Source organism: Nasonia vitripennis (assembly GCF_009193385.2).
Source record: "Nasonia vitripennis strain AsymCx chromosome 5 unlocalized genomic scaffold, Nvit_psr_1.1 chr5_random0006, whole genome shotgun sequence".
NCBI lineage: Eukaryota > Metazoa > Arthropoda > Insecta > Hymenoptera > Pteromalidae > Nasonia > Nasonia vitripennis.
Genome location: NW_022279657.1, coordinates 518271 through 534382, shown reverse-complemented (window position 1 = coordinate 534382; position 16112 = coordinate 518271). Strand labels below are relative to the sequence as shown.

Below are 16112 nucleotides of genomic sequence, written 5' to 3'. Positions count from 1 at the left end.
AATTATTTCAATTACTTTCAATACGTACAAAATACAAAATATTAACAGAATAATAAAATCGCGCAGATTGGGATGGGCAGGGCACGTAGACCTAGACGTAGATGGGAGGACAACGTAAAAGCGGATCTAGTAGAAATAGGACGGGTGGGTGTCGATCGGAGAGGTACATCTTGGGTGGGGTTGACACAAGATAGGGCAGCGTGGAAGGCTTGCGTAGATGAGGCGATGAACTTTCGAGTTCCAAATGCCACGTAAAAAAAAAACGTACAAAATACAAATTAAAAAAATAGTGAATTAGATTAAAATACTATCATTTTATTTTAATTTCATAATCATTTCAAACATAGGTTTTGTTATAAATTATCGATGTTACAGAGACATTTTGCGCCCCTCAATAGATATGTCAACAGCTCTACGTGCAGATTTCATTCTTTTACTATCGATGAAATTTTTCATATGGCGTTCAAAACGATTCATTTGTTTCTTCGTTATCTGAAAAAATTGAATGTTTATAAATTTTATATCATGATATTAAACATTAATAATTATTAAGATATCATTCAAAACAAATAACTGGTGTACCTATTGCAAAAATAAGTATTTATCGGCTCAAACAGCACTATTCAGACAAACAAATTTTTTACTTTATTTCTACAGGTTGAAGCATACATGCCGAAACACACACATACTTGCAGACATACACACACGCGCGCGCACACGCACAACGGCATTCTAGTAAAATAAATAATCGTCAGAAAAATGCTGCTCTCAAACTAATAGCGGATCACCATTTTTATCTGATCCCTATGTATGGGACTCTATGATCTAAAGGGTAAAAAAGATTAGGCAAAGTAGGTACTGCTGGATCCTTAGACATTTTACCTCAATCAAGATTCTACAAGCGATTGCAGAGTAATGATAAAGGGCAGTGATTTGCTTCCTCGACAAAGAAACAACTCTCCATTATGACATAGTGAACCACAATAAGGGGACGGATACACCTTAAATTATCAAAAAATGAAAAATTCAATTTTTTGTTTATATTTTTCCTAAATAGTTTAAAAAATGAAACATATAACAATGTTTATATGTGCCATATTATCAGGTACGACATGTCTTCGAAGGCCAAAAAACAGAATTTCTATTTTTCAGCTACCGTAGACTTACTTAAGATTTGGGCTTCGAAGGGCACTTTCATACTGATAGATATGCTTCAAACACATATAGTTTCCAGATAAATATGGGTTTTTGCAAAAAAATATATACGTTTCCAACATGGCGGGAGGACGAGATCCTCTTGACCAGAGTAATAATAATTTTACGTGTTGTAAACGCAAAACATCAACGACAGCGATTTGTATCATTTGCGAAGGTACATACCACTATAGTTGTCTGACACAAAAGTGTAGAAACTATAAATTCATAAGTGATCGCCTTATAATTTGTCCTGAGCACAGCCAACTCAACATAACCTCTAAAATCAGTGATGAAAAACTAAGTGACTCGGCAAGATTGTTAGTTGCACAAATCAAACTCCAGAATTCAGAAGAAATTAAAAGGGAATTATTAGCTGAAACTATAAACAAAACACAAGATATACTAGACACATATAAGTATGATATGGAAGGTGATTTTGAACTTATCAAAACAGAAAATTTGTTGCTGAAACAACTAGTCAATGAACTAAAAGAAAAGAACGACTTACTGAAGAAAAAACTGCAATTAAATCAAAAAGAAAGTGAAACTAAAAAACTACTGTACATTGATGTTATTAATCTGCCAAAGCCTCAACATAAAAATATACCTAAAATAAAAGTGATAAGAAATAGTGATAGTGACATTGATATTAAAAAGAAGGCGATAATTGAATGTATAACTTCTGAGAAGAAAATTCAAACTAAAAGTTTTTTTTTTTGAATAGGAAAGAAGAAATGATAATCACCTGTCTAAACAACAATAGTGTTAAACTAACTGAAAGTGTACTAAGGGAAAAACGAGAAGGGTAGTGCAGCATTAAAAAAGAGGAATTGAATAATCCTTAATTAAAAATTGTTGGAATCGACAATTACACCAAAATGAACATAGAAGCTATAGAAGAAGATATTAATGTAAGGAACGTCAGCAATTTTACAAGTGAAGGTACAGTTTTATACATGTACAATAACAGATACAATAACACAAGTACTTTCCTAATGGAAGTTTCGGTTAAACTATACAAACATATAAAAGAAAACAATAGTAAAATTTGTGTAGGTTATTAAAACTGCAAAGCCTATCTGATTAACATTAGACCATGCAACAACTGCTAGATATGGACACAGTGAAAAAAACTGTACCAATGTCACTGTGTGTCGTAACTGCTCTCAAGCACACAAGACCAGTAATTGTGTAAATCCTACAAAGAAGTGCATTAACTGTGTTTACAGTAATAGTAATTATAACACGAATCTAGAGCCAAATCATTATGCATATGACTATGATCTATACAGCATACTAAGAAAAATTGTAAGTCTAATACATAAAATATTGTTTTAATATACAGTATAATCTGCCTGCTAATGTATGAGGCGGTTTTTGATACATAATTTAATATATAAATTTTAGCAGCAGATAGCTTTTTTATGGTGAATCACCAAGTAAAATTTTGAAGCATTTGACTACATGAACTTAGCCAAAACACATAAAATATCTACTTTTTCCCAAATCTCAAGTGCAATAAGGCCTTTTTGCGTCCGTAATCAAGGCACAAAAAAAATCATTTTTTTCAGTTTTCGATTTATTATGAAAAAATAAGTTGTCAAATCACTTGAAATTTTTATGGGATATAGTTTGACAAATGACCCATTGAAATGATTTTTTTGTGAAGTTATGATGTTTAGTTTCAGAGATATCAATTTAAAAAAAAAATCACCTTTTTCATTTTATCTGCTGAATAAAGCGTCGATCCCGAGGACTAAATGAGGAAAAGTAGATAATTTTATTCTCTTTCAAATGCATTATAGCTTAATAGTTAGTAACGATGAGATGATTGAAAAAAAACGCAAAATAGTGTTTTTCAAAAATCAAAAATTGGCCACAAAAAAAATAGTTAGAAAAATAAAAAATAAATGTTTTTCCCGAATTCAGAATCCAAAAATATACATGCATGTCAAATTTTATTGATATTGACCGAGTAGTTCCAGAAATATTTCGGTATACATCCACACACACACACACACACACACACACACACACACACACACACACACACATCCATACGGACATTTTTTAAAAACACTTGATTTGAATTTCTAACACACCAAAAAGTATTTTCTAGAAGTTTCAAAATTTTACTATTACAAAGCTTCCTCTAGGAGGAAGCAATTAATAAATACGTCAATATGACTGATTACCTGGTGAAACCTACTATATCATCGGTAAACACAGTGTATCATCAACACAAGGCAACTAATAGACCGATAATACCGACGAATTCAAATTCAAGTACTTGAAACCAGCAGCAACAACAACCACTGACTACTACACAAAAGGGCAAGAACAGCGGCCTATAAGAAGCCATCAGCATAAACAACTACTAAAAACAATATCAAGAGGCATCACAACAACAACTTTTTACTTCGCACATAGAGAAAGCCAGTAACAAACTAAAAGCAATAGAAAAAAAATGGATACTTTCGATTTTTGGATAATTTTAACAAAACAATTAACAAAAGCAATAATATGATTATGCCCAATAATGTTAGAAGCATGAACGCAAATTTTTACAAGATAAAAATTCTAATTGAAAGTTTAACTATTAAACCATCTGTTATTGTTTGTACTGAAACTTTTGAGCGATATAATCATAATATATATGAGTTAAAAGGACTAAGCAATGAATATAAGAGTTACTATAATAATAGTAGAATAAATAGAAATGATGGAGTCAATGTTTTTGAAAATAGCAATTCAGTACAAAGTACAGAAGTAGTTAATGAGGGAAGAATTAAAATAATAAATACGTGTATAAAATTAAATAATAATAGTGATCTTGAAATTTCGGCCTTGTATAGGTCGCATGGGATAACAAAGACTGTTTTCATATAAGATTTAAATAACTATTTAATTAAAAAAAAAATGTAAAAAATCACCGAGTAATAGGTGATTTAAACATCCGTTTGTTGGACTGTGATCACATAAGTCAAGAATTCCTATGCAACTTCTTTGAACAAGGATATATCCCTGGCATTGTAGGCATAACTAGGCCTCCCATAGGTATATCTAAAGGATCATGTATCGATAATATTTTCATAAAAACTTCTTAAATCAACGACATGTAAACTCAAACTTTCTATAACGGATCATTACCCTCTTTTTATTGCTATGAAAAGTTTTTAAACAAAGAATCATCAACAAACAATTTGTTTAAATTACAAAAAATTAATTAACATTTCTAAAACTAGGAACTAGAGAGAAATTATTACGATTCAATATCCTAATCTTGCTACGGATAAATTGTTGAACGAAATTCAACTATGTGTAGAATAAGCTAAGATAAAAAAACGGAAAACTAGGCGGATTGATAGGAAAAATTGGATCACAGATGCTATAATAAAATCCTGCGAAACAAAAGAATTTTTAATAATTTATGGCAATTAGATATTCAGAATAATCAACTCAAATCTCACTACAAAACCTATACTAAAATCTTGGATGAAAGCTAACAACAACATTGGATAAAAGCCAACAGTTTTGTACTGAATAATAAAGGAATTGTTACTTTTTTGTAGTTTTATGTTTTAGTAATTAAGTAGTCTATTGTATACACTCTAAATAAACCTAAAGTTGAAAATCTGGAAATGAAAAGATTAAAACCTACATTTTAAACTTTATGAATATTAAAAAGTAATTAATATCCTCAAAATGATAGCATTACAATTAAGAGGATGTGGGAGCTAAAGCTTCCAAAATACGCCACGAGGTATTTCGTATTTTAAATGCAAAAAAAAACTAAAGTCTAATTAATTTTTTCTTTCGGTAGAATGATTAATTAAACTTAATAGAATAGCGCTGTGCTATTTATATTTATAGAAATTAAAATAATAAAAAGTTTATTGGTTCTACTTAGTTTTAAGGTTAGCGCTAAGATCGTGTAAACACCCATTCGTACTTCAAAACTTGTTAAAAAACTAAAAGTCCAATTGACAATTTCTTTCAATAAAATGATTCTTGGAATAAAACACTATTGCGCTCTGGTCTTAATTTTTCATTGCACGCTTTATTTAAAAAGTTTCATGGACCAAAAAACAGTGTTTTTTAGCTCCCACATCCCCTTAAGTGTAAATCTGTAGAATTGATTTGCATAAAGATTAAAATCCTTCAATTAATTCTCTGTGAGGATACCATTTACTTTTAAATACTTATAAAGTTTAAAATGTAGGTTTTAATCTTTTCACTTCCTGATTTTCAACTTTAGGTTTAGAGTGTAGTTTTTTGTTATGTGAGCCCAGACCTGCGAACAGATAACTATGTTTATCTCTGCGGGGTTATGTAGTGTTTGAAATACTATGTAAATCTATGCGGTTTGAATAAATAAATAAATATCATTTTAAAAAGTTGTCTAGATATTAACATAAAATTTGTTGCTTTTTAAATTGATTGAACAATTTTCGTTGATTATTTTCAAAAAACTTTTTTAAATAATATTTTTTTTGCAAAACCCCACATTTATCTGGAAATTATATGTGTTCGAAACATATTTATCAGTATGAAAGTGCCCTTTGAAGCTCAAATCTTAAGTAAGTCTGCGGTACCTAAAAAATGGAAATTCTGAATTTTGGTCTTCGTAGAAATGTCGTACCCGATAATATGGCACATATAAACATTGTTTTATGTTCCGTGCATTATACCTGAATATATTTTATAGTTTAATTCATTTTTTGAACCATTCAGGCAAAATATCGACAAAAAAATTTAATTTTTCATTTATTGATCATATAAGGTGATTTTTTTTATTGCTTGTTTTGACAGGAAATTTTCCGTAAAACACGCTCCTGAAACTCGTTTATCAAAAAAAATTTTCCGCAAAGTTATGAGCAAAATACTAAAACATTTTTCGTAAAATTGCGTATTTTTCATTTTGTGTCTACTAGGACTAATAATTTTAATTTTAAGTTTTATAAATTCAATTTGAATAGAATTTTTATTGTAAATGTTGAAAATACTATTTTTTTACCGTAGTATATACGTATATTATGCTCAACATACACATGTTAGTAAATAAATTTGAGCGTATTAATAACATTTTTTTACGTTATTTTCGAGATAAATTTCGAGTTTCGCTTCTTATATAAGGCTCCGATTGAAACGTAGGAACATTTATTTGAATTCAAATATGGCGCGCCCGCGCGCCATATGTGAGCAGGTTAGAATTAATGTGTCGGAGAAGGATAGAGCGACCGTTCTACTGCTGTTCAGCTAGCAGACAGCACATATTTAAAAACACAGCTTATATAGTCCTGGGATGTGTTTTACACTGAGTAAACACAGCTGATGTTTTAATACATAAAAAAAGCTAATATTTTTTAAAAGTGTGTTTAAATTAATCTTAGTAGTGTTTGTAGTGTTTTTGGGGTTATAGCTTAGAGCTTCTAACCCTAAAAAGTAAAAAAGTGAAGTGTTAGTCTAAAAGCAGAGCAGTGAAATTATTTAAAATAGTGTGAAGTGTAGTTATTTTAAAAATATGCGTGATAATCGAGATGCCAAGGAAAGGCGAGTACTCATCCAGACAAGAAGTACTCTGAAGGAAGAGGCAAGAAGAGGCCAAGAAGATTTCTAGGAGTAACGAGTGAGGATGAATCTGCCAACAAGTCAAGACCTTCAAGATCAGCAAGAAAGATGCAAACTCCAGCAGCGGAAGCAACCTCTGAGGTCAGGAATAGATTGAATGATTCGATCATATCAAGTGATGTACTTTTATTTCCATATCGAACACCCTGTAAAAGTATTCCCTTTTTGCATTTTTTCAACTTGTTTTTTTTCATAGCGATTTTTTAGTTTTGCGAGTTTCGTTTTTTCTGATAAAGTTATCCAAAAAATAATTTGAATTGTATTGCTTAATACGTACCTTAAGGTAGTTCCTACCCAAATTATGTAGACAAATGAGTGATACATATATTATACACATCTATCGATTCAGCACTCATTTGTCTACGTAATTTACGTACTTCAAAATCTCCACAGAAGTAACAAAAAATGTCTTTGTCTTTGGCACACATATGAGGCAGCTTATCTCTTCTTCATGTAATCCTATACTCGCCTGTGGCCAAGTTGCCAACCGATAGAGAGGTACGGTCGCTAGATGACAACTGCGTGTCCGCTTACCCACCCTAACCAGCCGCCGACACTGGGTCTCTTAATCTCTGCATCCTAAGTGAATCTTTTTTTGGCGTACCTGCCATAACTTTCAAGAGTCTTCTTGTAGTAAGTAAACAACGCAAAAATCATGAAAAAAAGCTGATTTTTTCTATTTTTTTTTTTATTAATTTTCGTGATTGAAACAAAACGAAGGGTAATGGATCAAATCTGACATCAGATTCGTATTTCACGGGTCAAAATAAACAAAAAAAAATATATTTTTAATACTAAATTATCCTGTAAACTTAGTAAATATCGAAAAATTGGCAAAAATGTCCATTTATCGAATTTACTGATTAATACTTGCAATTTGAATAAAACTGGAGGGTGATGAAGAAATTCTTGTACCAGATTCGTATTTAACTAACCAAAATACGTAGGAATACATTTGTCATGTGCCGGGATCAGATATTTTTTTTTTTTTTGTGTGCCGATGTAATCTTATTTGAAAAATATGACAATAGTATATTACATACCTAGGCCGGGAAAATAAAGAATGTCCCAGATCGCATTTGTATTCCGCCCTAGGCGAAGCCGAGAGTGGCAAACATGCGATCTGAACATTCTTTGTTCCCAGACGTGGTGCGTATGCGATTTTACATGCCCCAGTAATCGTAAAGTGCATTTTCCGCGCAGCGGACGGGATATGTCACTTCCCGGTTGCTAGCATGTAAATATATTTATTCGTATTTTTGATCTAAATTATTTTATAAATCATATGCGTCACATAGATATACAGGGTGGACCATTTTAATCTATTATGGGAAATATTTCAGATTTATGGTTGGATACAGAAAAATGTTTTAGACAAAAGTTGTAGAGCTCAAAGGGGGTCAACTTTTGGTATCAACAACTTTGACCTTGAACTTGTTTTTGAAGGTCATTGCAAGGTCAAGATCATTTTTTTAAATAGGAAGACCTGCTTTTGACTCCAGATTTGAAAAATGCAGAAAATTTTACGTTCAAAATGATATTTTGAACAAGGTCACGGAAGGTCATATGAAGGTCAAATTTACGAAAATTGTTAAATAATGTGTGTTAGCTCGGAATAACGGTTGGAAACATCAAAATGTTTTTAAAAAACGTGGTCAAGGGTGGTGAGATTCACATTCTGGTTGCAATAACCTTGGCCTTGAATTTCGTTCTCAAGGTTATGTCAAGGTCAAAGTGATTTTTCAAGCGAGAACCCCTGTTTTTGATCTCCGATTTGGTAAAAATAAGCGAATGCCCGTTGGAAATGCTAATCAAGGTCATGGTAAGGTCGTGTCAAGGCCAATTTACTGTGCACTCCAAAAGTTAAAAATAAATATTTGAAGGTCAAAGGCATCAAAGACCTTGAACATCTGTCTAATTTTGAGGTAAAATTAGTCTAAAATATCAAAAAATTACTTGAAATCCATTTATTTTTTTAGACAAATCTTTCTCACTTGGTATTTTACATTTTTTAAAAGATAGAAAATCAGCCAATTACCTATGACTTTCTCAAAGCTTTTTACTTGCTATTTTTAGCGTTACCCAGAAACAACGACGTGGACGTAATAGGATTATGTTTCCTTTGGGGTGCTTTATTACAGTGAGTTCTCCTTGCCTCTCACTGGGGTGCTTGTTTAACGTGAGTCCCCTTGCCTCTCACTGGGGTGATTGTTTAACGTGAGTCCCCTTGCTTCTGACTTCTAACCATTGAGTATGTGCTCAAACTGACGACCGTTTGCGTCGATACAAAGTTGAATTCTTCTCAAAAAATGTCTTACCGTGGAAAGCAAGACATTTCTTGGAATATCTGCACAATCTGTTCGTATGCGTTCCATCATGTCTTGCTGTTGCTGTTCGTAACAAGTGTTTTTCAAATATTCCCAAAGGTAAAAGTCAAGTGAAGTTAGGTCAGGCGAGTTAGGAGGCCATGCAACTGGACCTCCAGTCCAATCCATTGGTTTGGGTACCGTTCGTTCAGAAAGGTTCTTACAATCCGTGCAAAATGTGGTGGTGCACCATCCAATTGCACCCAAATTCTTTGCCTGGTCTCTAAATCGACCTCTTCAAGCAAGCCAGGTAAATGGTCTCTCAAAAATTCCAAAAAATTGTGTTGGTTGACATTACCGTTAAAAAAATAAGGACCAATTACATATCCATTTACAATTTCACACCAAACGTTTAAACTCCACCGATGTTGATTATCAACTGTTCTGTGCCAAAGTGGATTCACATCTGACCAGTAATGACAGTTATGTATGTTTAGTTCCCCAGTGTTTTTAAAAGTTGCTTCATCTGAAAACATAACAAATGTGAACAACTCTGGATGCTGTAATGCCCATTGACAAAACTGAAGACGTTGTGCAAAATGCCGAAACGTTAGTTCTTGAATTAATGTGATGTGGTAAGCATGATACCTTTGGGCTTTGAGGTTCCTAAGAACTGTTGATTTTGGTATTCAATGTTGTCTTTCAATTTGTCGAGAACTAATGTGAGGATTAAGGTGAACGACTGCGAGAACTGTTAAAACACGATTGTCATTTTCTCCATACTCGTGGCGACGACGTTCACGGTGTAATCGTCCTTCTCGAGCTCTATTGGTTAGATCTCGAATGGTAATGTAAGTTGGATGTCGCCTATTTGGATAACGTTCAGCGTAAAGCGCGGCTGCACGAACATAAAGACCTCGGCACTCTCCTAAAATCATAATCATGTCCACAATTTCATTTGGGGGGTAATCAGCCATTTTATATTTTTACAAAATTAACTATTGTATAAAGATAAATGGTTTTCTCGCGATTTTGGATACTTATCCGTTAGCCCGCCGCTCAAGCACGATCTCTAACACGGATAGTAATATTTGCACAGGTGTTACTTAGATGCACAACTACGAATGTAGCTTCTTATCGAACCGTCACCGTCCGGTAAGACTTCACGGTGATTTTCACTCGCAAGATCCAACTACTCGAACGGTGACGGTTCATTTATCTTTATACGGTAAGACATTTTTTGAGAAGAATTCAACTTTGTATCGACGCAAACGGTCGTCAGTTTGAGCACATACTCAATGATTAGAAGTCAGAAGCAAGGGGACTCACGTTAAACAATCACCCCAGTGAGAGGCAAGGGGACTCACGTTAAACAAGCACCCCAGTGAGAGGCAAGGGGAACTCACTGTAATAAAGCACCCCAAAGGAAACATAATCCTATTACGTCCACGTCGTTGTTTCTGGGTAACGCTAAAAATAGCAAGTAAAAAGCTTTGAGAAAGTCATAGATAATTGGCTGATTTTCTATCTTTTAAAAAATGTAAAATACCAAGTGAGAAAGATTTGTCTTAAAAAAATAAATGGATTTCAAGTAATTTTTTGATATTTTAGGCTAATTTTACCTCAAAATTAGACAGATGTTCAAGGTCTTTGATGTCTTTTGACCTTCAAATATTTATTTTTAACTTTTGGAGTGCACAGTAAATTGGCCTTGACACGACCTTACCATGACCTTGATTAGCATTTCCAACGGGCATTCGCTTATTTTTACCAAATCGGAGATCAAAAACAGGGGTTCTCGCTTGAAAAATCACTTTGACCTTGACATAACCTTGAGAACGAAATTCAAGGCCAAGGTTATTGCAACCAGAATGTGAATCTCACCACCCTTGACCACGTTTTTTAAAATCATTTTGATGTTTCCAACCGTTATTCCGAGCTAACACACATTATTTAACAATTTTCGTAAATTTGACCTTCATATGACCTTCCGTGACCTTGTTCAAAATATCATTTTGAACGTAAAATTTTCTGCATTTTTCAAATCTGGAGTCAAAAGCAGGTCTTCCTATTTAAAAAAATGATCTTGACCTTGCAATGACCTTCAAAAACAAGTTCAAGGTCAAAGTTGTTGGTACCAAAAGTTGACCCCCTTTGAGCTCTACAACTTTTGTCTAAAACATTTTTCTGTATCCAACCATAAATCTGAAATATTTCCCATAATAGATTAAAATGGTCCACCCTGTATATGTATATTTTAAATACATCATCAGAAGTGATATTAAGATTTGGTCCAGATGAAAGGGATGCTGGGAATAATTGTTTGTCCAAATATGATTTTTGTAAATATGAAATGACAAATGCTGCATGTAATAATAATAATAATAATAATAATAATAATTTTATTGATTCACTTTGAAATATAAGTGTTTACAATAATTATCTCTTCCATATCCTTCACCTTTTTACATTTGTTCCTGATGTGTGTATGTTTGCGTTTTAGTATTTCTAGGTCATGTGTATTTGATTTCGTGTGTGTGTTTGCTCTCCCGCGCTTATGGTGTTTGCGTGTATGTGTGTATATGTGTGTGTGACTCTTAGTATGCGTGCGTGTATGTGTGCGTGCTCTGCTACTTTGTTTCTGTGTGTGTGTACATTTTTCTTTATTCTTATTCTTTATATTTATTAATCCTTCTCTTCCTCTTCCGACTCTCCTGACCTCGATTTCGTATAGCTATTCTCTTCTTTCTGGTCTATCCCTCTTTCTTTCTTAACGATTCTCTCCTTTATTCATCCTATTTGTAAAGTTCTTCTTCAATTTCTGCTACCCATTATTTTCTTGATGTGTTATCTCCTTCCTCAATGTCCTCTTCCCTCCTTTTCTTTTCTCTCATTATGAGAGCTTTGTCCCTTCTCTCTTTAAAGGACAGCCATTGTTCTAACCTTATCGTACATCCTTCTTTTATTATCATTTCATATCATTTCCATATCTTCTTTTCTTTTCAAAATGACCTTCTTGGTGTTTCTGCCCTGATGTTTTCTAACTCCCATTCAACTCCCTCCATGATATCCTCCAACCAATTCTTCACCGAGTCCTCCTCGGTCCAATTATTCAATTGTACTCTCTCCCATACTTTGCACCTGATATCACCTTTTCTTTTTCCTGACCCGTGATCTCTCTCTCTCTCTCCCCCCCCCCTCTCTCTCTCTCTATCTCTCTCTCAGAATTTTCTTATCTCTTTTTTTCCTACTCTTCTTTTCCATCATCCCTTCTCTTAATTCATGCATCTCTCTCTGCATACTTTTTACCTTTACCTTTATCATTTTTACATCCTCTCTTACCCTCTGCATTTTTTCTTCAGCGCCTTTCTTATTTCTCTCTCGGATCTTGCCTTGATCTTCCAACCTTCTACATCGTCCTTCAATTCCCTCATCTTTCTTTCCTTTTTTCTATCTCCGAAATAAGCTTTCCTTTTTTAAATTATAGTTCTCCTTTCTGTAACTGTTTTGTTTTAACTAACCTCTTTTCGATTGTGTTGCACCACGTGTTTTTCTATTCTGCTCGATTCCGATTCTTTTTTCTCTGTTTCTGTTCCTCTGTCCATATATTTCGTTTTTCAGCTCTTCCCTTGTGACTTTCGCTTCTCCGTCCGTTCCTCTCGTCTCCCCTGCTCGTGAAAAGTCCCTGCACTGTTCTCGGTTCTTCGTCCAATTTCTTCTTTTCCACCTTATTACTTTTTCCTGATTTTTCATCTTCTTCCCTTTTGCTATTTTTCCCTTTCGATTGGTCTTCTCGTTTTTTGTTTGCTCTTTCTCTTATTTGCACATTTTCTCTTTAAACTTCTTCTCGTTTTTTTTTTCTCTTCCCTCATTTATATGAACCTGTATAATTTCGCCAAGTTCTTCCTTTCTCCGTTCAAAATGTTTTTCGAATTGTTCTCTTTGTTATCGGTTCTACTGCACCTCTCGAATATGTGTTCGAGCGTCTCTTCTTCTACGCATAACCTGCATATTTTCTCTTCCTCTTTCATCCAATACATGTATCCTCTTGCTTCTTTGCCCATTCTTAATCTCGCTGTCATAGCCAGCCCTTTTTTCCCTGTGTTCCTTTTTCTTCTCAAATATTCCAGAATCTCTCCTTAAGGCTTTATTAGTTCTCTTAAATCTTTTGTCTGTCATAATTCCCTTATTTCACTTTCCCATTTCTGCCACTGTATGTCCTTCTCTACTCTTTCCATCTCAACCCACACCAGCTCTCCTTCTTTCAGCCTTTTGTGATATTCTTTTGTGATACTCTTCCCTTTCATTTTTTTCTTCTTTTACTACAGTTCTCTAGCATTCTCTCTAAAAGGTACCTTTGTTTATCTTGCTCAGTTTGACTTCGTATTTTATAGTTCTCCTCCTTGTACTTGTTTCAAGTTTGCACCGTTTCGTCTCCAAATGTAGTGCAACGAGACACGAGTATCGTTGATAAATACACGCGAAGGCGGCTGCAACAGATTCGACGCGAAGTGAGCCGCGTGGCGCGAAGTGAGATCGCGCGCGCAACAATCAGACAGCGAGTCCGCTTGACGCCAAGTAAGCGCGTGCGCGCAATGATCGGAAGGCAAGTCCGCATGAGCGCCGGCCAGACAAGCGATTCAGCCGTAACGCGCCAGGCGGCGGGCGTGGCGCACGCTGAGCGCCGTGAACACACAGCTCGACGTACACGCATAACAGCGTGAGCACACGTGGAAGATACTCAGAGTCGCCGAAACCCGCATCGTACATCCTGACGTAACACTGATCCCTCTGCCACTGTGCGAACACAGGGTTGAGGAAGTAGCGAAACGCTCACTGACGAGTGCGCTCACGCCTCGGTGAATTTCAGGTTAACCTCTCACTTCCGAAAACACTTTTACGCCGACGTCTCCCGAATCCTTTTGTCACTCTGCGCATACAGAGCAAAAGGAGGAACGAGGCCAGCGACAAGTATCCGCAGTGTCGTGCGCTCACGTCCCTGTGAGTCCGAGGATAACCACAAAATACCGTAATCCCGATACGACTGTCACTGTGCGCACACATGGCGATCGAAATCGTTATTACGCGACGCATTCGGATCGACGCAGCCGTGCGCATACGACTCCTTCGCAACCGAATGCAAACCTAACCTCAAATCCCATCACTGCTCTGTAACTCCGACACCATACCGAATCACCGATGCCGCAACTGCATAACTGTAATCGCACCGTAGCTTTATAGTCGCTTCGAAAATATTATAATCGCGCTGATCTAAATTACTCAGATTGTACAGGTAAAATCTGTCTAACGATCGCATTTTTTAATTTCTGTTACAGGTGGGATTTAACATCAATTACTCACATTGTTAATTTGGACACTAAATATATCTTTCTTATTATCAAATCATATAAACAGTGTCCTTACTAAACCTTTCCGCTAACCGAATCCTAGGTCCGACTGACCGCACAACACCCGGGGAAAAACAGAACCGTTACAGTAGTACGTGTTCCGGTGTGGTTCTGTCCAGCTTCATTACCCATTTCATATACTTTCTCTGTATCTTCTTCAGTTCTTCCTTACCTTTTCATTTCCGCACCTCTGCACCATATTCCATTACACTTTTCACCATCGAATTAAATGACCTCATTCTTAGTTCCTAGTTATCCCTGAAGAGTTCTTCGCCTAGCCCCCACATCGAGCTCATTACTGTGCTTGCCTTTTCTTTTACCTTTTTAATTTGTGCCTCTTCTTTCCCGTCTTCTTTCATCATGTACCCTAGGTATTCGAAATTTTTTACTACCTCTATCTCCTTATCTTCCCAGAAAAATCTATCCTCCTTTCTCCTTCCCCTGTTTATAAACACCATTATCTTTGATTTTTTCGTGTTCAATTCTAAACCTTTCGTATCTATTATTTTCTTAAATTTCCTTAGCATCTGCTTTAATCCAGTTGCATTGCTTGCTAGCATCACTACGTCATCCACGTGAAATTGACCAGAATTTCGTTCTTCCTAGTACTATCCCTCCTACCTGCATCTTGCACAGTTCCTTTTTCGTGTATGCCACCGCTATATTGTAAAAGGTCGGGCTTAGCGGGCACTCTTTCCTAACCCCTTTGTGCAGCTCAAACCCACCTATCTTATCCTCCCCTACCTCAATTTCACTCTTTGTCCCTCTATATAACTCTTCGACCCGGTTCCTTACGCTGACTCCTAACTCTATTTTCCCCATCATCTCCCACGCCTCTCTTCTGTTCACCTTATCGAAAGCCACTCTCATGTCCGCAAAAAACACGTATAATTTACCTCCCTTCTTTTTCAACTGTGTTTTTATTGCTATGCTCAAAAGGTAAATCGCATCCGCTGTACCTCTCCCTTTTCTAAAGCCCATTTGGGTATCATCTAGCATCTCTTTTTCCTGTAGCTTTCTATCCATATTTTTCCTTATTAATACCGCATATAATTTGTAACCTGTACCCATATGAGTTATTACCCTGTAATTCTTTGAGTCCACCCTCTTCCCTTTCTTGAATAACGTAGTTATTAGTCCCGTTTTCCATTCCGCTGGTACGTTTACCTCTTTCCAAATGCTGTCGAGAATCTTAGTTAGTTCGTCTATTTCCTGTTCCACCCTATGTATCCATACCTCGTTTTGTAGCCCGTCGGCACCTGGCGCCTTTTCCTTCTTCACTTTCGTTATTGCTTTTGTCACCTCGTTTTCGGTAATATGCTCTTCTTCTCCTGTACTCTTCCCATCATTCTCTGTCCCTTGTTCGATTGTTCCCTCCTCTCTCTCTTCTTACTCCCCTAACTGCTCTTTAAAATGTTTTATCCATTCTTTATTGTTTATCGCAATGCTACATCTTATTCTCCTCTTCCTTCTCCTACATTTCACTCGTCCTCTTTTTTCTCCGAAAAAGCTCCTGTTCCCTTTCTCTTCATATGTATTCTACCCCTTCTATCCGTAACTTGTTGTAACC

At 35.5% G+C, this 16112-nt stretch overlaps 1 protein-coding gene across 2 annotated transcripts in view; it reads right to left on the bottom strand.

The window, feature by feature from the left end:
* Positions 1–294: 294 nt before the first annotated feature.
* Positions 295–16112, bottom strand: part of LOC100117445 (protein IWS1 homolog) — a 74702-nt gene continuing 58884 nt past the window's right edge. For both annotated transcript variants that reach the window (XM_031933068.2, XM_032602178.1), the window contains one exon: positions 295–492. In XM_031933068.2, coding sequence (XP_031788928.1) covers positions 370–492 — 123 coding nt within the window. In that variant the 3' untranslated portion in view covers positions 295–369. The remainder of the gene's footprint in view (positions 493–16112) is intronic.